General features: G+C 42.7%; 1 protein-coding gene across 4 annotated transcripts; it reads right to left on the bottom strand.

Annotated features, from left to right (window-relative positions):
* Positions 1-942: 942 nt before the first annotated feature.
* OPA1 (OPA1 mitochondrial dynamin like GTPase) lies at positions 943-27,421 on the bottom strand. Of its 4 annotated transcripts, XM_061566050.1 has the most exons (29): positions 27,096-27,421; positions 26,535-26,631; positions 25,945-26,052; positions 24,582-24,635; positions 23,638-23,723; positions 22,146-22,256; positions 20,764-20,817; positions 20,207-20,311; positions 19,998-20,084; positions 18,931-19,044; positions 18,557-18,637; positions 18,268-18,342; positions 17,686-17,757; positions 17,102-17,201; positions 16,241-16,371; positions 15,366-15,438; positions 15,163-15,235; positions 13,914-14,029; positions 13,294-13,358; positions 12,366-12,442; positions 11,262-11,427; positions 9,983-10,135; positions 8,692-8,800; positions 7,468-7,547; positions 5,908-6,048; positions 4,575-4,691; positions 3,585-3,678; positions 2,149-2,259; positions 943-1,577 (listed from the first exon to the last, which is right to left on the bottom strand). In XM_061566050.1, the coding sequence occupies exons 2-29, from the start codon at positions 26,608-26,610 to the stop codon at positions 1,513-1,515; spliced, it is 2,694 nt and encodes an 897-aa protein (XP_061422034.1). In that variant the 5' UTR covers positions 26,611-26,631; positions 27,096-27,421; the 3' UTR covers positions 943-1,512. The 4 variants fall into 4 exon arrangements, with proteins under 4 accessions (XP_061422034.1, XP_061422031.1, XP_061422032.1 ...); XM_061566047.1 differs by lacking the exon at positions 24,582-24,635 and having other exon boundaries at positions 27,096-27,251; XM_061566048.1 differs by lacking the exon at positions 22,146-22,256 and having other exon boundaries at positions 27,096-27,251.
* Positions 27,422-27,763: the final 342 nt, after the last annotated feature.

Raw genomic sequence — 27,763 nt, forward strand, 5'->3', positions numbered from 1 at the left:
CACCGTTACACGTGAACACGTGTAAAATGTTACACAAGGAAAACACGGGCAACTTCCACACGTGCGCGCGTGGCGTGTTCCCGCAGCGCAGTAGGTATTACTGAACTTTTCAAAGAACTCTATCTATTACCGTGCTCCCCGCTGAGAACAAGAGAAGCGCCACCCTAGAATGGCCCCGCTCAAGCTACAAGAACGTCTATCTGTTGCCTCTATAAACAGTGTCTCTAAGGTTTGTTCCACGACCGCATTCCGCAATTTTGATAATAAAAATATTTCAAGATTGTGAAAGCGCAGCAACAGGTGTCAAAACAAGAGTTGTACTGCTGCTGCTGCTGCTGCCCCGATTCTGCAAGTCAAGTGGCCCAACTAATGCGGCCAATGCAAATAAATTACAGAGCGTAAAATAAATACCGGACTGCACTGCGTGATAATAAATTCCCCGTGGTTTCAAACCCGTTGTTTGAAACACGTGCGGCCGTTGCCTGGGTTTAATGTTAAAAATTACACACGAAAGAACATTCGTGCAAAGGGATGCCAGACTTTAAGGAAGTCAGAAACTTCATATTCTAAAACATGCTATAATGGCCGTCGATTATCGTGATATGATTGTCGTTTCATTAAATTGTCGTTCAAATCAAACCCAAAATGTTGACTAAATGTGTTTTATACCAAATGTGGCCCATCAATGTTACAAAGGTTGAGGTCGTTGAACTCTGTTTTAACTCACTGAGTAGACAGAATTCAAAAGCAAATTCCTGTTGGTACTCATCTTTAAATGAAACTGTTAGCAAGTGTTTCGATGTGTATGGTTTTGGCCTATGGGGACCCCAAGACCAGTGGCTCTCGGGTTAACCGAACGTCGGTACGTGCTGTACTACTGCCACCTACGGGCACACTGCAGTAAATGCCATTTTTTTCTTATACCAGAGTAGAAAAGCCGTACTCATGGCAGCAAAAGCTGCGATAATACAGCAGCACACGCTGCAGTCGAAACTAAATGAGGTCATCACCCTTGTAGCTATTTAAAAAATCAACAAGTGCTTGTTCGCAACTGCAACACAAAGGAAGTGCAATCAACTCTGAAGGCAGCGTTTAGGACGTTAACCTTTATTAACACTTTTATTGCACAAAGTATGGTACATCTACCGAGACGGGGCGGTTATCGTGCGTGCATTCTGTGAATGCACCGTCCTCAGTGCTATCGCTACATCTCCCCAATTCATTGCCATTCACGATGCGAGTCCATACACGTGTGCGAGCATGTGTTGGGAGGTGGACGGTACAGGGAGGGAGGGGGGGGGAGATGTTTTTTTGGAAGGGCCACATATATACATATGAATCGGCTGCGTTACAGACGACAACAAAATGAAGTGAAGCTGTCGGGCAGTTACCCGAAGGAGTGGTGGGAAACATGATTGACCCGTGTTGATCTTCATCTGACACAGATCCCTCAACGGTGGGCCACGAGCGAGAAGCTTCCCGAACCGAACAGGATTCACTGCGCGTGGGGTATTATTTTTCATTGCGCAGAGCCTCGATGAACGCCTCCAGCTTCTCTTGAATTTCTCGTACTCGTTCTGTAATTGCATCGGAAACGAGCGTCACAGACAGCCCAAGCCAGCTCATCATAGCCAATGTCATCATCACCATCACTTAGACCAAAATCATTATCAACATCACCTCCACCAATATCATCATCATCATCACCACCACCAAAGTCATTATCACCATCATCTCCACCAATTTCATTATCACCATCACCTCCACCAATGTCATCATTATCATCACCACCACCATCACCAATTTCATTATCACTATCATCTCCACCAATTTCATTATCACCATCACCTCCACCAATGTCATCATCATCATCATCACCACCACCAATTTCATTATCACCATCATCTCCACCAATTTAATTATCAACATCACCTCCACCAATGTCATCATCATCATCACCACCAACACCAAAGTCATTATCACCATCATCTCCACCAATTTCATTATCACCATCATCTCCAACAATGTCATCATCACCATCATCATTACCACCACCACCATGTCAACATCACCATCAGTCATGGTGAAAAGGTCAATTGGTTATCAGTGTGTGACAATGAGTGCTTTAGCATCAATGGGGAAACTCACTGAGCTCCTCAGCCAACTGAACCCGACGCCCAGTCAGAAGCCTGATCTTCTTGCTGTTGTCTTCTGCAAAGTCCTCCAGCACCTCCTTCACATTCTTCTCCAGCCTCCGAGCTGCACAAATATTAAGTTACAATCTCTACACAAGTAGAGGCGGTTCTGTCTCCTCTGCTGCTTCTCTCACGTATCTAACACAACTCCCCCTGCTGGCCAATTTCAACTATTTCTTCTCAGCTTCGTCCAAAAACATCTAGCTGACACAAGGCACTTTTTCACATTTAATTGTTAAAACCCCTTACACTATGAAAATGTAACAAATGAGTCCAGGTGACTGCTGAAGCGAGAAATTAAACACACACAAGTCAACACTTCGGACTCTGCTCATGAGACCCAGAAGGTTGAACTGGTCAAGAGTTTGCATGCTTGAACACATGCTGTTAACACAAGTCTGAAAGGTCAATATTCCGAGAGAATTTTTTTTAACATTTTTATTAAAGTGGACGTACAGAACGTATGTTTATTTCACTAACCAGAATTCTCTTCTGCAGTGCTCCGGGAGGTTTAATCATCAATCATCACGTCTCCCCAAGGCGCCACCATCCCCGATAATCCCACGATGCAACAATTCACTCAGCACCTATACACGTTACTGACTTTATTCAACCAAACTATTTTTTATTTTACCAGGCAAAGGCCCACGAGCTATTATCTCGTTTTCAGAAACGACCTGGCCACAAACGTTAGCTCAACAAAGTGGCTTATCACGTCATAATCAACGTTTTTGGGTTTAGATCGCGTTATTTATAAATGTGTCGTAACCCTCCACCACCCGACACGGCCAATCAGTAAAAAAGTGTCACGTTGACAAAAGACAAATAGTTCACTGCTTTAGCCCACCGGTGTGTTGAAGCCACAACATTTACAATTTGAGTACGACGTTTCGCTGGTAATTGCATCCAGCATCATCGGGCAATTCGCCAGAATGGTGAATTGCCCGATGATGCTGGTGAATTGCCCGATGATTGGGCAATTCGCCAGAATGGTGAATTGCCCGATGATGCTGGATGCAATTACCAGCGAAACGTCGTACTCAAATTGTAAATGTTGTGGCTTCAACACACCGGTGGGCTAAAGCAGTGAACTATTTGTCTTTTGTCAACGTGACACTTTTTTACTGATTGGCCGTGTCGGGTGGTGGAGGGTTACGACACATTTATAAATAACGCGATCTAAACCCAAAAACGTTGATTATGAATAACATTGGTCGCAAAAGCCTACGTGTTAAACTGGCTTACCACGTGTGGAAATTTATAACAGCCAAATACTCAATCTCCCCCAGGTGTATGTCATCCCGGACGTTTTCCATTCATTCTCGAAACACAGTGGTTCAATTGTGTTTCTATTCCCTCCAGTACCAAGCCTGATCCCGTGCCGCTGACCTTCAGTGTTGGTGAGCTGCTGCCTTAGTGTGTTGGCCGTGATTGACAGCATGCGCTGGATCCTCCAGAACAGCACGACGTCGTTGCACTCCAACTACAGGGCGCACAGGGCACAGCCGAGGGTTCAATCGCTGCACAGCCCATGGGCTTGCAAAGTCATAACACCCGAACATGCAAACGACATCTGCATTGCGATCCTTTCATTTAACGTGTGACGCGAAGATGGGAAAACGGTAATGTCAGGCTCCAGCGGCAGAGTTTACCAACCACCGATTCTCGCGACCCCATCGCACTCCGCCTGTCCATGTTTACGCACGTTCTCCGTCCAAATACAAATTAAGCTTCGATTTAAAGCTTTCGTGACTGCAGGGATTGATCTTCTTGGTTCTTTCGGTAAAGTCACGTAGAAGGGAAATAATAAAATAATAAAAATATAACAGAATTAAACAATTCTCACGACGTTTCGGCCACAACGCAAGCAGCCGTCCTCAGGTGAAGAACAGGTCTGTCTTCAGACGCTGTCTTCCCGACAGACCTGTTCTTCACCTGAGGACAGCTGCTTGCGTTGTGGCCGAAACGTCGTGAGAATAATTTCATGTTTTATTTTCATTATTTTATTATTTCCCTTCTACGTGACTTTACCGAAAGAACCAAGAAGACAAATTAAGCTGTTACACACTGCACGCGCGTGAAGATAGCTAAACATAGCCCGCATGACCCAGAGTGCGCGTCTTAACTTGAATCGCCGCGCTCCACTTCACACGAGACACTCACGCACGGCGTCTTGTACTGGAATCGGCCGCTAGCTACGTCACATCACAAGTGTTTGCCAATCATCAGGCTGGAGCAGCGTGCAACAACCTCATCTGTAGTTGACCGAATGAGAGTGGCGATTACGAAAAGGCGTACCGTGTTGGCTCGTGAGGACTGGAACATGGGAAGCTCTTCTCTAGAGAAACAGGGCTAATGAACGTTAAGTGTGGCGCTTGCCTCCGAGTCCACGAAGTTCTTCTGGTAGTAGTAGAATCCTCGCCGGCACAGATTGCAGTGGTCCAGGGCTTTTTTGAGGAAGCTGCGTCTGTAAACCTGGTGCCACGTGTCTTTGATCTGACGCACAACGATATGAACACAACACAGTGTGACGATTTCAATGATACATCACAACGAACGGTTAAGGGTGCAATCATTTTCAGGATTAAAAAAAAGAATGAATGCATTTCAGATGGTTGGAGTATTAAAGCTACCTAACTCAATTACACGAATGTATGACCAAATCACCCGGATTGTGCCCAGTCTCTAAGCAGATGTAAACTAAACTATTTTTTATATTACCAGGTAAGGCCCACTAAGCTATATAACTCTTTTTCAGAAGTGACCGGACCACAAACGATAGCTCAACGAAGTGGCTTATCACAATGTGGAAATGTATAGCAGTCAAATACTCTAAATGCATCATGGGACCTCCTTTGCCAGTACCACAATATGAGAATAGGTTTTCCCCTTATTTCCGTGAACAAAACAGGTGTTATGTTAAAACACCGAACTGAGACCTTTAACAAGGAATCATGTCTGCATTCACCACAAGACTTGTGGTCAGAATGCAAACAAAAAACGTACTCTGAAAAAATATGCATTGTCCTTGAAACCGATTGGTTCACAGCTCTGCCCTCTCGTGCCATTATAAAGCCACAACATATATGATCAGAGTAAGTTTTTGTTTGAATTCCGACCACAAGTCTTGTGGTTAATGCAGACATGATTCCTTGTAAAAAGGTTTCAGTTTGGTGTTTTAACATAACACCTGTTTTGTTTCCAGAAAAAAGGAGAAAACCTATTCTCACTCTAAATGCATGTTGATTCTAAATGTGGAGGGGAAAAACTGCAGGACATGGAGAAAAATCCACACAACAGGCGTAGGGTCAGGATCGAACCCATGACCTCCTGTATACCAGGCAAGGTCGCGCTTGGATGGGCAACCACCATGCACAAAGCTGATGTTGTAGGCTCCTATGTTATCAGCAGATGGTAATACGGCGAAATCCATGTTTACAGTGTACTATGCTCAAATGTATCTGGCCTTGACAATCATCCAATCCACACTGACCAGCATGGTGAAGGCTGGTGAAATAACCCCCAAGACGCGTGCGAAGCAGGAAGACCCTCAACCAGCAGCGGTTTTACAATATGGCTCTACGTGTATACATGTGTAACTCACTCTGTGTGCTAATTCTTTCATGTTTTGAACGAGAGATCAACTGGGAACCCTGTCAGTATGTCGTGTGTCGTGTGCGCATCTTCAATTGGTTAAATAGGGGGGGCGTACCAAGCCAGCGTCCACCTCCACGCCGCGGGACTCCAGGTTCTTGCGCACGGTGGTGATCTCATCGCTGGCCAGGTACGCCGTGTGCTCGCCATCCACCTTCAGCAGCCGCTCCAGCTCCGACTTTGTCTCGTTCCGGACGCTCTGTAGCCATGGGCGGGGGGGGGGGGGGGTAATGGGGCCAAAGGGTTAAAAGATAATTATTCGCAATGTTTAGGACGTTTTTAAATTGCTGTATTCTCTACAAATATTCGTCATGTATTGATCGAGCTGTCCCTTTTACAGTGATTCCAGGATTGTCATGATTCAAGGTTGTGATTTCATTCAAGAATATATTCCATATTGACTCGTTTTTACAGTCTCGTTTGTACTGTTTTCTTTCGTCTCATTTCGACACAGCGTTGTTTGCTCCAAAATGTTGATGCATGTATTGTGAGTGTAAGGGCCCAATTGAATCAAAGAATCGATGCATCATCACCTGCCAAAAATGGAGGCCACCATTCCATGTATATTTCACAAAACTGCAATAAATGATATCATTTTTTTCATTTACCAACCAAGGTAAGGCAATGTGGCTTGCAATCTGAAAGCTGTGAGTGTATATTAGTCAGGCACTGAAACAGCCATTAATGGCTCCAGGGTTGATGCAAAACAAATAATTAGGACATTGTCAGAAGTCAACAGTGGTCGTAAGTGTAATAAATTCTGTTCAGACGACGTCTTGACTTCAGAGTTGTTTATTCGTTTCTCCCGTTCACAGCCTTCCACCGCCTTCACACACTCGGTTCCCTCACCTCTCTCTCCGCTCCCTCACGCTGCTGGCTGACAGCGTGAGAGAGACTGCCGCGGCCGCCCGCCACGTGGCTGGAGCGGGACCACGGCACCAGCGTGGCTTCCCCCTTAGTTCCTCCGCACACTGACCTCGTGTTGTCTTTCTCCACCCCTTATAATACCTGGCCCACGTGATACCACGTAGCCAATCCTCAGCCACACCCCTGGAACATTCTCGAAGATACAGTCTGGCTCCAGGGCTACGCCCCTGGCTCGACACCCCATTGGCTGCGGGCTGAGGCCGGCAGAGCCTATCACGATAGCCCAGGTGTAACCTCACATTACATAAGTATGGACTCTTCCCTGCCATACCAATTTGGAATTTCAACCACAGTCGAAGAGCTGTAGACAGGAGAGAAACACCACACAACGCTCGTTTGTGTGGACAACCCACTAAGACCTATGGCTTGTTTATTTACAATTTCTGGAATCTCTTAAGCAGTGGTGTAGGTATCAGTTGTGCAGACGGTGCAGCTGCACCGGGACCCACAGGTTAGAGACACCCAGGTACGAGGCTACGAAGATGGGAAATTGTATAGGAGAGGGCCCACATCCTTCCTAGCACCAGGGTCTGTGGCAACCACGCTACGCCACTGCTCTAAAAAGGTGTGCCAAGTCCATTCTCTTACTCATATGCCACAACCATGAACATGTTTGCACCCTTGGTAAAGGCAAAACGCACGATTTATGCAACTACGTATAAGAGATGTGTTTCGGTGAAAATGTAAAGACCTGCTCTGGGGTGCGGTTGGTCCATTGAATCCAACGTTCCCTCCACTCTGGGCCAACCATGTCCCTGATGACATTATCAGCTGGAAAATACACGGACATATTTACAAGCACAATGAAGAATAATGTTATTGTTGGGGTATATAATAAAACTGCATAGATCCTGCTAAAGTGCATACACTTTTCATTTGGAGGATGTTGCACACCCATAACATTTCATAGCATGAAGATTGTAGTGAGGATTTGGTTATAATCTTGATTTGAAGCTTTCGTAACTGCAGGAATCCATACTATTTGGTTCTTTCGGTAAAGTCACGTAGGTAGAAAAAATAATAGATCACGGCGTTTCGATCGCAATGCAAGCAATCAGTCATCAGGCGGAAGATTGCTTGCGCCTGATGACGATTGCTTGCGTTGCGATGGAAACGTCGTGATCTATTATTTTTTCTACCTACATGACTTTACCGAAAGAACCAAAGAGATTTGATTATACTCTATCCTACATACATCATAACAGTAGTGTGTCAACAAATATAGACTTTAATGATCATCTAGACTGATCATTACAAAATTTAAACCATGCATAGACAGACTACGTTGATGCATCAAATAAGAAAAGATGAAGTGCATACAATTTGTGTGTGTGTGTGTGGAATAGTGGCGCAGCAGTTAACGCATTCCGTTACAAACGCAACGTCCCTGGTTTGATTTCTGGGCATAGACAACATCAGTGGAAGGTGGCATGTGAGATTATTCTGGGCTTTCCCTGGGTCAACTAAGATTTAAATGAGTCATTGGTGCTGTGTGTGAATATAAAGGTGGCTGGGCCATGGTACGGACCACCTCACCCCATCATTAATAGTTATTTGCTAACAGCACTTGTCCCAACAGCCTGTATGGCCATACGGTGAGTCTTTGTATAGTGTGTGTAGATTTAACAACACTCAAAGATGTGCATCGTATGCATTACTCTATAATTAGGAAGCCACTGGAGCTATGCACTTTCAAATCTAGATTGAAAATTCATTTATTTAGAACTGATGTTTATGTTTAGTTTGTTATCCTTCCCCTGCACCGGCGATTAGTACGGTTGGCTACGTACGAAGCGAAAGAAGTTCAATGTACGTACATACACGCACGTTTGAAAAGCTCTCGGCATTATCTTCAGACCACCAGCTCGAAATAATTTAACGTGTGATAACAGGGGTGCGTGTGTGTTTATCGTACTGTCACGCAGCCGGGCCTGTAGCGTGTCCTCCATGAACTTGATGGCAGCATCCCACTGCTGCTTGTCGGAGATGGAGCGGTCCTCCAGCGCGTTGTGCTGGATCACCCTCTGGACACGCGGAGTACACGAGAGCGGCAAGGAGGGCATGGTGCTAAGGAATAGGGAAACTGTCCATCCGTTTCAAAATCAGGCTGCCAGTGACAACAACGTGCAGTTGATTCATCCTGTAATTCGTTCTGCTAAGCACACATTTTAACATGACGATAAAACCCACATTCTTATATAGTCGTAGCCAATATTGCTCAAGACCTATACAGGACTGAGAAGTGGTAGAGGCAATGTGTGTGCTAAGTTTAATTATTGCTGGCTTCGAGGGTTTTGTTGTTTTTGTGAAAGCATGTGAAGAGTCCTCTGACAGACGGTCAAACGAACGTATATAATACTCGTGGGCCGTTCCGTTCAATAGAGAGGGTGACGTAACACTCACCTGACTCTCGTCGGACATTCACCACTCGCCAGTCATCAACTCACACGGCCTCTTTCCACTCACCAGTTTATACAATAAAGTGGGAAGCCCATTAAGATTCAATGGCGCCCCCGCCCCCCGCCACACACACCGTTCCCCAGTGGCACACACCTTATCCTTTGAACGATTTTGAACCAGGGCTCGTATCGCATGCTGGGCTATCGTTTTGAATTGGTAGAGTGAATATTCTAAAACTACTACTAAACTATGTTTATTTTACCAGGTAATTGCAACTGAGCTTCTAGTTCAGTTTCAGAAACGACCTGGCCACAAATGACAGCTCAACCAAGTGGCTTATCACGTGGAAATTTACAACAGCCAAATACCATTCACGCACATCGATTCTAAACGTGGAGGGAAAAACCGGAGAACCCGGAGAAAAATCCACGCGACCACGGGCAGAGACACGCAAACTTCAAATGTACAGGTGTCAGGGTTGGGATCGAACCCACAACCTCCTTCATACCAGACGAGGTAATTAACATCTCGCCACAAGCCGGTCGGCTTCATATAAGAAATATCACCACCGGGAGGTAAAGTGTGTGCGCTATATTCTTAGGTTTTTTCGGTAAAGTCACGTAGGTAAAAAAATTAAATTAATAAAAGTAAAATAAAATTAAAATAAAATAAAAATCACGACGGAAGCTTGTGTTGCCTCCGAAACGTCGTGATTTTTATTTTATTTTACTTTGATTAATTTAATTTTTTTACCTACGTGACTTTACCGAAAAAACCTAAGAATATGAATCCTGTGTGCGCTGTACCAGGCTGTCCTCGGCCTGCTCGTTCCAGTGGTGCCGCTTGATGCCCTCGTCCTTGACCGCCTCCTTGAGCTTGTCGAAGATGTCGTCCGCCTCCTGCTCCTTCTGGTCGGCCATGAATCGGGAGAACTCCTCCTGCAGCGTCTCCCACGCCACCTGGGTGCAGGAAGGCACGCGCGCGGTTGTCGCAGGCCCGAATCGCAGAGCGACGCCGGACAAATTATCCCGTTAATAAGGCAGCGCTTGGGCAATGATGGCGATACTGTGCCGATGATAACGCCTGCAACAAAAAGTATTAAACTAGTATACAACGGCTCTTGTTGTCCCGCTGCTGTCGAGAGAAACGTGGCAAGAATTTTTACTCTGAAGTGGCAGTCTAAAATGAAAGGCCGTGTACATTATACACGGTGTGGCGATGTAATGTGGCATGCTCAGCATGACGGAAGGACCGATGGTAGCAGTCACGATTGCGACTTTTTCCAACTCGAAAATTACCTTTTGTGTGGTTTATTAGTCTTGTCTGTTTCCAACCTGCTACGCAGTCTCATCACACGATGTTGATTCAGGAAATTACTAATTACTGGGAGATAAATAAATAAAAAGCTGAAAGGCTCCAACTGCTTTAATACACATTGAGATGTATGAAAAGTAGGTTGTAGCTAGAAAAAGTAGACGTGGTAAAGGCAGCGGCGTAACGACATTATCAGCTCAGGGGGTGCGGCAATCGGTCCGATGGGACCCCAATATCTGATTTGCGCAATTTGCAGAAGCCAAACATTACCGCTCCAATTAAATTAGAATAAAAAGTGAAATGTAAATTAAATAATTTTCATAAAAAATAAATGTAAACCGGGTTTTAAATAAGTTTTTGTTCCTTTTTACTGTTGTTGAAAAACATCTCATTGTGGCTGTCAAGGGGTCCCAACTCGCAGCTTTGGCCACCAGGGGGAGGCCAAGGCACCTCCTGCCCCCACGCTCTTTCCGCTTCTGGGTAAAGGAGCTTGGAGCAATTTCGATTTAAAGCTTTCGTGACTGCAGGGATTCGTATTCTTGGTTATTTCGGTAAAGTCATATAGAAGGGAAACAATAAAATAATAAAAATATAAAACCACAAAAATTCTCACTTTTTCAAATTTTCTTGCTGTGGATTTCACACAACAGTGTTGCAGTCGAAATGTCGTGATAATTAAATTTTTTATATTTTTATTATTTTATTGTTTCCCTTCTACGTGACTTTACCGAAAAAGAACCAAGAATATGAGCTTGGAGCAGCTATAGTCACCTCGATGGCCTTGTTGGGCAGCTGCTTCTCGGCCCACTGCTTGAGCCTGATGTCCACCGTCGTGTTGAAAGTGCCCGAGTCGGTCGACTGTGCAGCGGGGAGGTAGATGTTCTCAATGACGTGCGTCGACACTCGCTCCCACAGCTTCTTCTGCAGGATGTCCTCCCTGCAGGGTCAAAGCAAGAGCAATTCGTCGTCACCTCCGTCATTCTCGTCATCAATCCACTGCTCGATGAGAGCGTTTCCATGCCATGAGGATCAATGACGGTTGTTTGCCTTCACCACATTGGTCAGTGTGGGTTGGCGAAGGCAGCATAGATCGAGCATCGTACATTACAATTGATGTTGTTGTACTGGCCTCTGCTGACAATGCAGCCCCGCAGAAGCCAACATCACTATCCAGGTTCAACCATGCTTAGCTTCTGAGATCTGATGCATTTGGGTAGTTTGGTTATAAACTACCACTGTTTTCATGATTATACATGGAACAATTTATCATTCGTAATTGATTCTTGATCTAATGATACGTACAAAAGCACGCATGTATTTATTGATAATTTTGCATTCATGAAAACTGTGTCAATGTCAAATTTAAACCAATGGCGAGAACAGAACTCTACGAATGAGACGACACATTTTGAAGCAATGAGGTCCAAATAACACGAAGTAGAATTGATTCTTGAACGGAAACACGAGCAGAACCCGTTGACACTTTCTCAAACTACTGGCGCTGTGAAACTTTACATGCCTAATCACCATCATCATCTACATGGTAGTGCACATGCCGTAGTGCACATGTTAAATAATTGGGGTGTCGTAATCGTCCAACGAGGAGCAATTTTCGAATAAACCACATGAAACAAAGAGTTATTATTGTGAGAATTCGTCATGAAGGGAATTGGCCAAAACTAACTGTTTTATTTGGTCATAGTGTCGTTAAGATGCACGTAATAATTAATCAAATGCATGAAGGCGGACAGACATGGAAATTTGGCGTCACATATCCAAATTAATTAGGTTGTTTTCTTAGCACTGCCAAGATATAACATGGCCATATTTATTCAACATGATTTTCTGCCCAGCTTGAGAATGACTGCATCTTACCAGTGCTTGGGGGTGACCTGTGAGAGGCTGATGACTTCATCCAAAATCTCATTCTTGGCTTTTTCAAAGAGTTCATTCTAGACCACACACGTAATATACATTTTAGCAAAACAACACGACGTAAGTTTTCGTGGCTGTGCTGTATAGTCTTGTGATGCATTTATTTTTGGACTGCATGTTGCGTACAATGAGAAAAAACATACTTCCCCCCCCCCCCACCGTCCCAGTCCCTGACTGCCACACATTTAGATAAGCTTGCCGAGGTGTATTCTTAGGTTTTTTCGGTAAAGTCACGTAGGTAAAAAATAAAAATTAATAAAAGTAAAATAAAAATAAAATAAAAATCACGACGTTTCGGGGGCAACACAAGCTTCCGTCTTCAGGTGGAACCTCCGAAACGTCGTGATTTTTATTTTATTTTACTTTTATTAATTTTAATTTTTTACCTACGTGACTTTACCGAGAAAACCTAAGAATATGAATCCTTGCAGTCACGAAAGCTTAAAATCTAGAATTGCCGAGGTGTATCAGCTGTACCTTCCCTTCTAGCCTCGCCCACCTCCACCTTCTAGCCCCGCCCACTCCCCCCCAGTGCCTGACTGCCACACTTAGATAAGCTCCTCTCCCCTCCCCTGAACCAGTATTTAAGAGCTTGTCTCCTGAATTTCTCTTCACTTGATACAGTAAATTTGGTTGTGACGGTCCCACCTGAAGACGGAGACTTGTGTTGTTTCCGAAACGTCGTGATTTTTATTTCATTATTATTTTTTACCTACGTGACTTGACCGAAAAAAACCTAAGAGTATGAATCCTTGCAGTCACGAAAACTTCAAATCTAGAAGCTTCTAATCTAGAATACATACAGATGCACATCTCAAGGTTGTAATGGGATGCTAGAAAGGTATATTGTGTGATGGGTTGCACTCACCCGATCCAGCTCTCTCAACCTTGGGTAATTATTTTTCCATTCGGTCTCCAGGTTAAATCTCGTAGCTGCATCCCACACAAACGTTTCCCTACTCAATACTTTGCAAGCAGCAACAGCAATCAATTATCAATTTAAAACGCACAAAAGCACGACTGAAACGACACTTTACTAAGACCTCACTTTGATGTGTTAGTGACACAGAGAGCAGAGCGCTGAAGGCACCGTTGAGACCCTGGGTTTTGAATTCAGACAACAGCTTGCAAAAATTAAACCGAATTCTCGAGTCAAGCGATTTGACGGTTGCAGCCTGGTCACCAACGACTGGGAAAGGGATACCCCCCCATACTGTGTGGAGGTCTGCGATATCTGCTTCTTTCGACTGTTCTCCTAACACTAAGCGTTGCACTGCTCTGCTAAAGACATGGATGACTACTTCATCTCATGATGCGATGCGCCTTCGTTTCATTTTGGACTGGAGGACAAAACAAGGGTGCAACTGCTCGCGGCGTTCTTCTTTCTTTCGTACGGCTGATGTAGACGCAGAGCGACAACTGCAATTATTTCACATTTAGGTGGTCAAGCATCGGAGCGTATCGGCGTTGATCGATTGCAACGCTAACCTTTGAATGCGTCTGCCTGCTGCTCCACAGACTCGCGCACCATCTTCCAGAAGCAGTCGGACACAGCCAGGCTCAGGTTTTTCGTCGTAACCTGATGCGCCTTGAGCATCCCCGACCTGCGTCGAGCAACGTCGCAGGGCGAGTACGCAAACACAAGTCGAGTACATTTTATTTTTTGCTTAAAACACGTAACGCCTTTAATGGCACAAAAGCTGCAACTGAAAGCACCATCATATGAATGCTCAAAACATAAAAATAGAAAATTCCATGCAATGATGATATATGTCCATATACTGTCTATAGTTAAACCAAACTAAACTTTTAATTTTACCATGTAAGGCCCAGAGCTATACAGCTCTTTTTCAGAAACGACCTGGCCACTAATGACAGCTCAACGAAGTAGCTTATCACGTGGAAATTTATAGCAGCCAAATACTCTAAAAGGGATGTTTCTAAATGTGGAATGAAAAACCGGACCCGGAGAAAAATCTACCTGGCCACAGGGAGAACATGCAAACTTTAAATATACAAGCATCAGGGTCAGGATCGAAACCGCGACCTCCTGCACGCCAGGCGAGGTAGTTAACATCTATCCACCACGGCAACCCCAGTTGTTGCAGAGGATTGTGAGCATGTGTCATTCATGCGTCCATTGCCAAAGATGATATATACGACTGAACAGCAACAGTTCCATGAGCCTATTATTGCACGCATATACAAATTGTCCATGAAGATCATGGACAGAATGACAACATACTTAATAGGCTAACATACCGCAGAGCCGAGCAAGGTTAAAGGAAGGTTTGTACACGCATTTTTTACTTGCATAAATCATACGGGGAATCATTTGGACAAGGTTTGACGTCACCTACTTTTACATGCGAATCGAGTGATTGTCTCAATTGTGTAATCACATTTAATACATTTATTTACGTATTTTAAATTCCCAAATAAATATTGTGATTATCCCCCCAAGGTATATATTCATCTGGTATACATTCTGCTGATACACCAATATTGCACATGTACTTATATCTAAATCAAGTCCTAATGAAATACATCCATGGCATTCATTCTATTTCAATAAATGTCCCCCAGAGCAGATAATCAACTGTTTAACATTTGGTTAAGGTTACACAAACATGCCCTTATCTAGAACTACTGCTCTTACAATTACTAGAAATTTAATGAAGGCATAATTTAAAAAGCATGATGTTCTACCTAAATAAAATACAACATTATTAAGCACCTGCAGAGTTTGGACTTCTGGAAGAACTCTTCTTCATAGTCTTTGATTGATTCGATGCTTTCGTCTCTATTTCCTAAAAAAAAATACAAAAGACATGAAGTGGATTTTTTTGTTAAAAATCAACACAAAGTTGCTTTAATAACTACACGTGAGTGCAATGATATTGGCTGTTTGTGTGCAATTGCCAGTGTGAACACGCTTACCTTTGCCGGTAACAACTGCAAAGTAACCCAAGGCCTTCATTGGGAAGAGCTTTCCATCCAAGATTTGCTGGATCTGTGGGGGGGAAAAAATGTACAGCGGATGCCATTTCCCAAAAAAACGACACATGTAGAGGAATGTAACTTGGGTTTCAAACTTGTGGGGGGAAAAAAAATACACGTGCCAATGTCTGTAAGGGTTGGCATGTAACATGTCAGTAGATGCACATTGCACATGAGCAAACATAACGAACCCGACTAGAAATATTATTTCACATATTACATACCTCTCAACCCCTTATTAGTGCCTACCTTTTTACAGACCCCGTGCACTTATAAATCTCAACGTTCATCCATCAAAGTACCATCACAAGAGAGAAACACAAACAAATAGACACTTTTTTTTACTATTGGTATGAGCAAGTCAAGCTTAGGGAATTAGTGGTGGTGCAATGGTTAGCGTGCTGTGCTATGAACCAGACAACCTTAGTTTGATTCCTGGCCACGGCTAACATCAAAGGCAACTGGTGTCTGATACAGTCCAGGTCATCATCTCAACTTTCACCAACCGTGCCCTCACCAGCATGAATAATTGTGATGTAACAACCCCCCTAACCAAGACGACCTGGAAAGGCCTCCATTCAGCAGTGGATTTACAAAAGAGCAATTATTATTACAACTCAAACATCAAAGACTTGCAGAAAATGTTCTCCTTGTACTGATGCCCACACAACAGGTTGCCTTGACGGCAATGTTTGGACACGCATTTACACGGGAGGCGTGGCATTAAACAGTGCGAGGGTGGCCTGTTGCCCGGTTCGTGTTAATTTTTTTACATTTACTGGACGAAACGCAGCTGCAGTCATGCTCTGACTCACTCTGTTGGGGCTGGCCAGGTTCTTTTCTGCCAGGTCCACTTTGGTGAGGACAAAGATTGTCCTCCTGCCCTGCGGGTCCATGTTGCTCACGAGGTCGGTCACTATGCTTCTCTCCGCATCCACAGAGCCGTCTGTAAAGTGGTCATGGGTTACTTAAACATCCCCTCCTACCCGCTGTGTTGGCACAAGCACACATCACTGCCCTGCATTATAGCTGTCAGTATCCACATGTACAATATTGACTCCAATGATAATTTTGTGTGATGCATTACATAGATTTGTGTCAAATGAGGACACATATCCACACAAAGGGTTATTGCCTATAAACATATAGCAGTTCACCCAGCAAGCCTGACTGCCGACAAGACAATACATGTCTAAACAGGTCCAAAGTTTTCTTGTATTAAACAAATGCTGCTGAAATTATGCACTCCCAAAAGTGGCCAAAGTGATGGCTTTAGGATGTGTTCTAGACTAGAGTCATAGACATGCAAGACAATTTTATTGATTTTGATTTGCCGTCAGTGTTGTATTCGGTATTTTTTGGGGCTTGTTTGTCGTCTATCAGTTGTAACGTCTTTCTCGTATGTTATCTTGTTCGAGCCATACACCTAAAGGTAAATGCTGCACATAGCTTGTGCCAAATATAAAATAAGTGTTTCAAAAACACATGCGTGTATCATTAAGTGAAATAAAATATTTGAATCGAAAAACTGGTACATTGCTAATATTTACTTAGCAGCAGTGGTTCCAATGTTCTAATTAGGTACTTTATTTTTATCTGTTCTTTCCACTCGTGGACAAATTATATTGTGGGATTTTGGGATGGATGCTATGAATTGGGACAGGGTTTGAACTTGCCTTGTATACACAGGATGATTGCATTTGGATTCTGCATGTAGCCTTTGCTCATCGCGAATATCGCATCTTTGGTGTCTGGAGCCATTCCGGAAGTCATGGTCTGCAGAAATATAAACATTTCCAAGTGTTGAGCAAAGCAATATCAGCACGCAATTATTGGTTCTCATGTAACTTTTTTGAGTGATATTTGTTTAAAATCTCTTGAAAATTTCCAATATCAGTATTTTTGCCCCAACAATGTATATGTCCTTTCAAATAACCAATGATATTTGCCAACATGATAAACTGTACATATCCCATTTACTTTGTTACACAAACGTATTGTGGTTGCAGAGAATTGGTTTTGAAGTCAAAATAAGCTTCAAAAGATATCTGATCCAATTCCAGATGGTCAAAATTAAGACACTACTGTATAATCACTACACAACACTGCCAACATCAGCTGTTCAAGGGAAACAATTAAGTTTTTTGAAAAGTGGTAAGTTACTACACTTAAACGAATAGATTTTTATTAGGATAACTATTTTTAAGGGGAAAAAATTGTCACCTACTGAGAAATAACACTTTACCAACTAGACACTTACACTGATGACACCTGGTAAATCCACCAGCACCATCCTCTGGAGACCAGGTCCTTTTACACTCAGAGATATCGTCTGCGGATAAGAGAGAAGGGAAAGAAAACAGTCAGTCTCCTATAGACTTTTCCAGCCAGGCTCCACCGTTGTGGAATTCCCTTCCACGCTCCATTGGCGAATCCGTTACACTTTTTAAATCACGTCCTAAAACTCACCCATTTGTACAGGCTTTCTCCACAACTTAGCATTTCATCTTCTTGGTTCTTTCGGTAAAGTCACGTAGAAGGGAAGTAATAAAATATTTTAATATTTTAAAATATTTTATTATTTTAAAATATTTTATTATTTTATTACTTCCCTTCTACGTGACTTTACCGAAAGAACCAAGAAGATGAATCCCTGCAGTCACGAAAGCTTTAAATCGAAATTTAGCATTTCATGTAAAGCATTTTGAGGCATTGTGGGAATTGCACTCTAGAAAACCGAGTTATTATAGTTGTGCGTGGCGCCAGGCATCGTGTTTGCCTATCCAAACGGTGCAATGCTTTGCTCCAGCGATGTTGCCTCGTGCAAAGTACTGAGCCTTGCCTCTGCGCTGACGGTGTGCCCTTCCTTTACGCTCTTCTTCATTCGTATTTCGATTTCTTTGCGGAGAGCTGCGAGCTGGACGGCAAATGAGACATCACACAAAATGAAAGATTTCAACACGAGCGTGTGCGTCAGAGGGATAAGCAGTTAACATTTAAGCGGAAAACACACGCACACTAGGAAGGCAATAAAAAAGCAAGGCATTTAAACAGTCAAGCTTTGCTGTCTGAGATTATACGTGTATTACACGCTTCTCTAGCTCGGTCAGCGGATGCTTCTAAAGACTCACGTCGTCTTCCTTGGTCAGGTCGAACTCGCGCGAGCTGTCCTTGAAAATCGCCACGTGATGCGGACCTTCACTGAGCGTCACCTGGAAACAACAAAACACTCAATGAGTGGCATTTAAACCACTCGCTGCTTTTTTGGCTAGCCATCGAACAAAGGTGGTCACTGCATCGCGCGCTTTCAGATGCGCTTCTGCGGCCGTCTGGAACGCTCTTCCTTCTGATATTAGGAAGCCACTGGAGCTATGCACCTTTAAATCTCGATTGAAAACGCATTTCTGAACTGATTTTTGCGTTTAGTTTGGCCTTCCCCCGCACCTTCTATTAGCACAGATGTCAACATACATACAACGCAGTTTCGAAGTGCGCAGCAACGTACCTTGACAGGTGAACGGGTCATCATTTCTCCAGAGCCACGTGGAAATATGCGAGCTTGAGCGATCATTTCCAGTACGCTGGTCTTACCCGAGCTCTGGTCTCCAACTACTACCACCTGTCAACAATTTAACAAATTAATACATTTTTCCAACAATGCATTGTAAGGAATATTCTTTCTGCTAAAGTTCTGTTTATTTGAAATGCTGCTTTTTGTTCCATGCATAATTTGTCACCACAATAAAATAGTGATATATTAGTGTACATCTTTGCCATTTTCAATCTAATTATTTTTTGTCTACGAATTATCATTCATGAAATCTTGGGACAAGTTTAAGCATGTTTGTGTAAAACTCAATAAAAAAAATGTGCATACTACATTATGGCTGGCTGGCGCACAAGTGTACATTCGTGGTGGTGCAGTCACCCGCACATTTGCACGATGGCGTCACCCGCACATTTGCACGATGACGTCACCTGCACATTTTTGTGCGATGACGTCACCCGCACATTTTTGTGCCATGACGTCACCCGCATCGCACAGCCATAAGCCGTCCATATTCACACGTCACCCAACCTCAATCCAGGCAATCTATCCCGTGCAAATGCGTGGGCAATGCTAGTGTAAACGAAAATGTAAAACCACAAAACACATTTGTAGGGACCCAATAAACCTGGGAGTCAGTGGTTGGGAAATGTGGTTGTTCATAATAATAATAATAGGGTTTTTCCCCTTTTTTCTGGCAACAACTTCTGAAACCTTGTTACAAGGATTCATGTCTGCATTAACCACAATACTTGCAGTCAAATAATCACAGTGTGTTTTTTGTTTGCATTTGACTGCAAATATTGTGGTTAATGCAGACATGAATCCTTGTAAAAAGGTTTCAGTTTTGTTGCCAGAAAAAAGGGGAAAAACCCTATTATATTTTGGTACTGGCAAAAGAGGTCTAATGATGTGGTTGTTCATGTTTCATGCAGAATTCTTTTGGACAACATCTCAAGAAGGTGTTTACTTTCCGAAACAATTCACCAACGCCAGTATTCACAAATAATCTGAGATTGTCTCACCCTTGGCAACTGATCCTGTGTGTTGTAGTTGGCATCATAGTCCGAAAGTATGTCCAGAACTTCTGAGTACATTTCAATCAACGACTTCTGTTTCATCGGGAAGAAAGAAAGCAGAGCAGTGTTAAGATCACGATTCTACGCCAGCGGTCATTGTTCAAATTGATGTAAACAAAGTCCCTCGCATGTGGCCACTCCTCTGCATATATCACCTTAACCTTCCTCTGATGGATACCCTTGTCGTCCTTCTGCAGAAGCTGCTTTCTCAACTCCTTGTTCTCCTTCTCAAGCTGTTCCAGAATCCGCTGGTACTTCATCTGCACAAGTGGCACACTGAAAATTATCACTGCTGCCAACTGATTGCTCATATAATAATGAAACAATGTTACATGCGTACTTCTGGAAAAAATGTTTTAATCAGAACTGCGGTTAATTTAGATTTGACTGTAATAAACCAAATAATACAATTTTGATTTACGTAACATATCAAAGATGCTATACAGAATCAGTGGGCATATTTATATCAAGAGGCAATTAGACACAGGCAAAGTTAAAAAGGAAGGTCTTGAGTCTGGACTTGAATAGATGCAAGGTGTTGACAGCACGATGACTGGCTGGGCAGAGTAAGTTGAAAATATTCATAGCCTACAAAAGCATACTCTAAAGTGCTTTGTTGACCCTTCTATTTCCTTGATGAAGCAATCCATATTCATGGTTACGTTCATAATCAGGGGATGGATCTGTTGCAGTGATACTCGGTGTTGGCTACCTGAGTCTTAAGCAGCTCCTCCTGCAGTTGGTCAGATCTGTCCTTGTCCGAGATCTGCATAGGAAGAGTTGGAGCAAGATCACTGCAGGGATCCACTCGGCAATCAGCGAGTCAGTGAAGAAAACAATGGCTGTAGCTACGATAGGCATAATTGTATAATAAAAAAGCAACTTATAATTAGCAGAAGCAATGGCGAGGTGTAGTGGCATCACTGACCATTATGAATTTCACTCTTAAATTTTTAACTGATACCATATGTTAAGCTGTAAAATTCAGTATCGGTTGCATAACATATCAGCATTCATGTAACGTGAGTTGGACTTCAGTAAGTTACACTAGCGCTTCCCACTGTCATGAACACACATCCTGTTATATTGATGTTTGAATAGTTATCAGTCTCTTCAGCACCCTACTTCATAAACCAATGAGGGTTTATAATGTAAGTGATCCCAACCCATGTATTCATCATACAGATAAAACCTAAACGTGCAAACAGACACTGAAAAATACACTACTTTAAGACCATGCTACCTACAATTATTGCAATGGCGTTGAGTAGCTGCACAAAAACTACATACTTGCAGATGCCCTAATTAAAGTGGGACAGGTCATAATTAATATTTTTTTCATTATGCGCTGAGAATGCAGGACTGAGCTGGATTAGTACTCGGATAGATGACCACCAAGGTCTTGCCAGGAATTATAAGCGAGATATTGATTGGGCCTGGAGGTGGCAGTGTTGAATATCATCCACTCTTATACACATGGGTTTTCTAAGGGTACTTAAATTTGCTCCCATATTAATGGAACTGTTCAAACATCCCAATGCAGGACTTTCCCTAAATACAATCTTTAGACTGTGGGCTTTGTTGGGTAAGTAAACTTGGCATCATCAACAATTGGCATCATTATCCTGTCGAGGTAATGTTTTGACAAACTGGCATGGCAATTCACACCATTGGAACCTCATTTGCCAGTAAAAAATATGATAATTGGTTTTTTACCCTTCCATCTGGCAACAAAACTTACACCTTTTTTACAAGGAATCATGTTTTCCTTAGAGCCTAGCTTTCCTTAGAGCCTGGTCCAACCCATGTGAGACTAGGCTCTAAGGAAAGCTGACTCAGGTGTGGACCAATCAACTTCAAGGACAGTGCATACATTATCAGAGTTATCTTTTTTGTCTGCATTATGCTTGCAGGTATTGTGGTCTATGCAAACATGACTCCTTGTAAAAAAGGTGTCAGTTTTGTTGCCAGATGGAAGGGTAAAAAAACAATTCTCTGACATGGCAATTGTTCAACGCTGCCTGGATGGCCAGCTAGGCCAAGCAAGGTCAAGCCAGGTCATGGCATCGACAGGTGGCTGGCTGGCACGCACACCTTGGGCCTGTACTGGGGCGTGGTGGGGAAGGTCTGTGCCGCCGAGCGCCGGGCCTCCTCCTCGTGCTGCTGGATCTGCTGCTGGATCAGGATGAGCTCTCCAAGGAGACCCTGGTCACCGATAGTGGTGACCAGAGGAAGGGGCCACGCCCCAGTGGTTTATTGGTATGTGCACGCAGGTTGAGAGGTTGGGTGAGGGTTTAGGGAAAGTAGGCAGGGGCGGGGTAGCAGTAATTGATGGGCAAAGCCAGAGAAATGACACAACACAGACAGGACAGACATGCAACAATGGGAAAAATAATGTTATCGGTGATTTATTTTGTTCTTTAGCGAAGTGACAATACCCCTTGAGCTTCATCCATCTTTTTGCAGAGGAGACCTGGTTAGAGGGAGTTATGACGAGGGGACAGCATTTTGCTCGGTCCCTTGCAGGTATTTTTTTTTTCGTTATCGTGGATTCAGGCTGTGACAAACAGGTCTCAAAGAGTATTTAAAGTGAGCAAATTGGTGATTGTGTCCACAGAATTGATTGGGAATCTCTGGGAAATACCCATTGTGCACACTGGCTTTGTGGCTGGAATCCTAATAGGCTATCCAGCCACAAAATATGTAGTGTTTTTAATAAGACAATGTAACAAAAATAAGTATACAAATAAAAGCAACTAAAATGAAAAATCATGAACGTGGCTTTAACACAACAGGGCAAGGGCACAGGACAACTTCAGCAAAGACTACAGGCAGGATGTGAAGAAAGGAGAATGGAAATGAGTTTTTAAAACCTCCCAATGCTATATCTACTTCATTTTATTGTAATTACTGGTACCATATAAAACAATGAATACGCCTGCACATGCGTGAGTCCTTATACCAAATGGAGTGGGATCAGTTTACATTGTAGCAGTCACTTATCCAATTAATATCATGTATTTGTCATTCAGAAACACATACAGTACTGCCCTTGGGAAGCGCTAGTTTTGTATATTTGACATTTATAGAAAGATAGACGAGTCCTGTTATTAAATGGAGACCTAGCATATATTTACAAAATATAAACTAAATTACAGTTATTTATTTTATGCGTACTAAACTAAGCTATTATTTATACTGAATTTTAAATGATAACACAATGGCCAAGCAATGAATTTTTTTGTAAGAGCAAAAACATAAATAAAAATAAAACACGCATCGGTTGCAATGCTTTGTGAATTGAGTTTATGCAAGAATATTGGAAAAACAGTTGACAGGAATTATAATTATTATTTGCAATACCAGACAATCAACAATTTAGATCACTGGGATACTCTTCAACTGGAACTTTACACTAACACAGGTCAACAAAAGTATAATTTTAATGCCGGTGTGAGGTTCCTTTTGAAGAATGAGATTTTGTTCAACAGCCAAATTGGCACTGAAAGGGTCAGGATATTTTAAGCAAAACAAGTATATAAGAGTGAAACTCAGCTAACCAAGCAAATGCCGCAGTATGCTCTACCTTTTTGTATTTCTTTTCCCCATCTGCGGGCGTGCTGAAGCCCAGGCCCCCATCAGATGCATTCATGCTTGTGGATGCAGCTGGATCTGAAAAAAAAGGTAAATGTGGAGAAGCACAACCAATGTGGGGAAACACAACCAAATGCGTACGCGAGCCCCGTTTGCAAAGCCCAACATGCGTATAAGAACTGTCCTTTTTAATTCAGCCAAGGCGAGATTAGTGGATCTAGGGACACCTTATGAAGCTGAATTGATGTTGGAAATGTGTGAAGACATTACAATTGAGGTGATGCCTGCCTTTTGATAGATATCATTCAAAATTACATTTTATACATAAGTAGATCTTACACACAAACGATGAGGCCACTGGCAATATGGCCAAAATGTGTAGGTATTTTTTTTTACATTCGCTTATCGAATGAAGTCTCCGTTTTTAAGGTCAACAGACGGCAGTCAAGCAAACCCATTGTGGTACTGTATTTGGCTCCCACGTCAATGCTCCCTGTCTTCAACAACTCGCACTGACCAGCGTGGCAAAAGATGTTAAAATAACCCCCATGACCTACATCCGGCAGTGACGTGACACAAGGGCTCTAAATGTACATATATATATAAACAGTTGACATTATATTCGTTATTTTATAAGCTTAGGAACACACAGAAAAGGATATAAACACACAGAATGCGACGACTGGCTCACTCTAACCTCTCATTGTGGTTTTGTCGAGATGAGAAGGTGTACCTATTGAATATCCACATAACCCCATCGCAATCAATCGACAGCTCGGCACACTCAAAATGCAACAAAATTCACAGCTTACTCAACTAGCTGTAGCCAACGCAGAAATGAATGGGACACACAGCTTGCCTGTAGTTCATAAAACCTATGCTGCTCTCTGCGGGCTGAAGAAAAACAATCAGAGAGGGGAGAAGAGCATTACACACCTAACAAGTGAAGTGGACCTGCAGCTCCTTTGATATCTCTAAACAAACTCTCACCTGCAAAAACCAGCAAAAGCAACAACAGAAATAAAACAAACAATGAAAAAAAATAACAAAACCAGTTGCCGAGTGTGTAATGCATCTGTATGACCAGTGCAGAAAAGCAGGATTAAATGAAAAGGTCATCAATGTGCTGTAAAATAAAAATGTTCACGGTGCGCATTTAGCAAGATTAATCAAATTGAAATGTATCTGTACAATTGGAATGCTATAACGCGTATAAAAACCTTCGTTGTAAAATGTATCTGCAAAAAATACAAATACTTCCTAACTTGAATAATTGAACTAAAAGTACGGATGGAATGTACATCGGAATGTACGTGTAATGCAAAAACTGCTTACATACCAATAAATCGCACACACAACTCGACTGCCATAGACCAAGGATTCTCAATAATAATGGCCAAGTGAGCCTGATTTAAATGATATTCACTGGTAGTGTTATTTACAAATCAACGTGAATGCACGGTCTTGGATGTCAATTCGAGGGTAAAAAGCACTTTTGACAAAATCATAATACAGCCAAGGCACTGTTTACTCACCAGCTGTGATTTCATGTAAATTCTATTTCTGCTTATAGCAATATGTTCAGGAAATAAATGCCAATATTGAGGTCTGCTCGCTACGAAAGGGCTTCAGGAGAATTATTCTGTAGTTTTGCTACTCTTCAATGGAAGGAGCGCAGACAGCGGCTTACTATGTAGTCCATAGTACATTTCCAAACTAAACAATGTTTTTTTATTTCATCAGTTAAAGCCCACTGAGCTATATACAGTAAATCCTTGGATTGCGAGTAACTTGGTCTGCGAGTGTTTTACAAGACGAGCACATTTTTTAATAAATATTAATTTGATAAACGAGCAAGGTCTTGCAATACGAGTAGTACGCGTATACGCTTTGTCTGTCGAGCGTCACGTGATCACAACTGATACACGAGTGCTTTGAAATACGAGTGTTTGGATTACAAACACATTTCCGGAACGAATTATGCTCGCAATCCAAGGTTTTACTGTAGCTCTTTTTCAGAAGCTACCTGGCTACAGATGATAGCTCAATGAAGTGACTAATCACGTGGAAATTTAAATCAGCCAAATACTCTAAATGCATGTCTCTCGATGTGGAGGGAAAAAACGGAGGACCCGGAGAAAAATCTACGTAAACCACAGGGAGAACATACAAACTCCAAATATGCAGGTGTTGGGATCGAACCATAAACCTCCTGCATACCAGGCGAGGTAGTTAACATCTCACCACCATGGCACACAAGCAAGGCATCCACACTGCTAATATATATTATCTGAATTACCTGATGCCAAGGAGTCGCGTAGCCGCTGAAGGAACTCTGTCACCTTGTCAGGATTCGGCAGGAACTTGGCCAGGTCCTCCCTGTCTGGCAGATTCTGTGAAATCTTGTCTGTAAGCAGACCACAAACAGCGAATACATTAGTAACCACGGGTGGAGAGGCAGTGTAAAGACATCTTGCAGCAAAACTCTCATCGTATTTAATTAAAATGTACATCATTTGGAGCATAAGTTTGATGATATACACAAACATTTATTCGTTTACTTTTCTGTTTGAAGGTTTGTAAATTCCACACCAAAGCAACTATAAACATATTTTCAAATATTCTTAAGATTATACAAATTATAAACATAATCTATACTGCTCTGCCTTGAGTTTCTCTTCTTAAGAAATATTAGTGAAATATAACAATATGTTATACTTGTTACAAACACATTTATGTATACAGTATTACAAATCCAACACAATTGACTGAGGTTAGAAAAAAGTACGAAAAAACATGATATGTCAGTCTCATAATGATTACTCTGTAGTCATGTCACACCCAGGAAGAATATGGTAAATGTGCGCATATAGAAGTGGATAAGCTTACCAAAGTCGATGTATTTGTCCAGTTCCCAAACAAATTCTGGAATCACCCATGAGTACTCTGTCAAGTCTGGCAGCATATCCTTCCATTCCTCATATTTCTGAAACATTATTCAGACCCACACACAACCCATGAGACCTATCCAAATAACAATAAAATATGAAGTAAAAAAATATTCCACAAACCACTTCACAGTTTATTAAACGACAGCAGCCACAATCATAATTCTGCTGACCAAAGAGATAAAATAATTTAGATAGTAAAAATTACGTTCTAGAGCAGTTTCAGGAAGAGATGCATCTTATCATGAAATAAACAAGAAAAGACAAAATACGTTTACTGAGCAAATTATCTTACAAGCTTGATGTTCTGCAAGGATGTTGTAAAAAAAGAACAAGAGGTTGAAAGAGAACTAAGCAGTTTGATGACTTGAAGGAACAGGAGCAATACAAGAAAATAACGAGGCTCAAGACTGGAAGATAGGAGTTTGAGCCAAGAACCCACCATTGGGCAGAGAATTAAAGAGTGAGTCACAAGCGGTATCAAATTGAGGTGCACACATACCTGCTTGGCAGTATAGCTTCCTCCGACTGCTGTACCAAGCACAAGGTACCTCAGCCGCAAGAGCCGAGCTGCAACTCGTACCAGAATAAAAGTCCGGGCATGTGTCCAACCTCCTCCTGCGTAGCCACCTCCTTGACCAAACCGGTGGTAATTATAACCACGTCCACGTGTGAACGCAGAGTAGTGTCGTGCAAGTGCGCGGCGGTATCGCACGTGGTGGATATGATGTTGCTGTTGTGCGCTTGCATCCTGAGGTATGTAGCGCCGGGCTTGGCAAAGAGAAGGTGGCAGCAGGCAGCGAAAGTGGGAGGCAGCGGCGAGCACCAGCCATCAGGCCCACAGGCCCATCAGACAGGACAAGCCATCCCTTCTGCTGTGATGACAGCCTAGGATAGACATTGGTGTGTCAAAACAAAGTATAATAATAAACAATTTATAAAGCATGCATATTTCGCAAGTCGGACGCAATGTTCGATCAAGAACTCCAAGGCACAGAGCCAGAGTTCAAGGTGCCTCGTGTGCCCGCCAGAACAAATGAGAGCCTTGAGCTGCTGCTTGAAGGTAGATGCTGATTGGATGCTGCGTACGTGCAGTGGGAGAGAATTCCAGATGTCTGGTGCAGCTATGGAGAAATGCTGCTCGGCCAAGGCAGTCCTGGGTACAATGCG

The sequence above is a fragment of the Lethenteron reissneri genome, chromosome 36 (genome assembly GCF_015708825.2).
Source record: "Lethenteron reissneri isolate LAM-NWPU_2019-01 chromosome 36, ASM1570882v1, whole genome shotgun sequence".
NCBI lineage: Eukaryota > Metazoa > Chordata > Hyperoartia > Petromyzontiformes > Petromyzontidae > Lethenteron > Lethenteron reissneri.

Coding starts and splice junctions, on each gene's coding strand:
- OPA1 (XM_061566050.1), bottom strand. CDS start 26,610: ATGCTGCCAGACTTGACAGAGTACTCATGGGTGATTCCAGAATTTGTT. Junction 24,636..25,944: donor ACGCGACTCCTTGGCATCAG/GTAATTCAGATA, acceptor TGGTTTTTGCAG/GTGAGAGTTTGTTTAGAGAT. Junction 20,818..22,145: donor CGCCCCAGTACAGGCCCAAG/GTGTGCGTGCCA, acceptor CTTCCTATGCAG/ATCTCGGACAAGGACAGATC.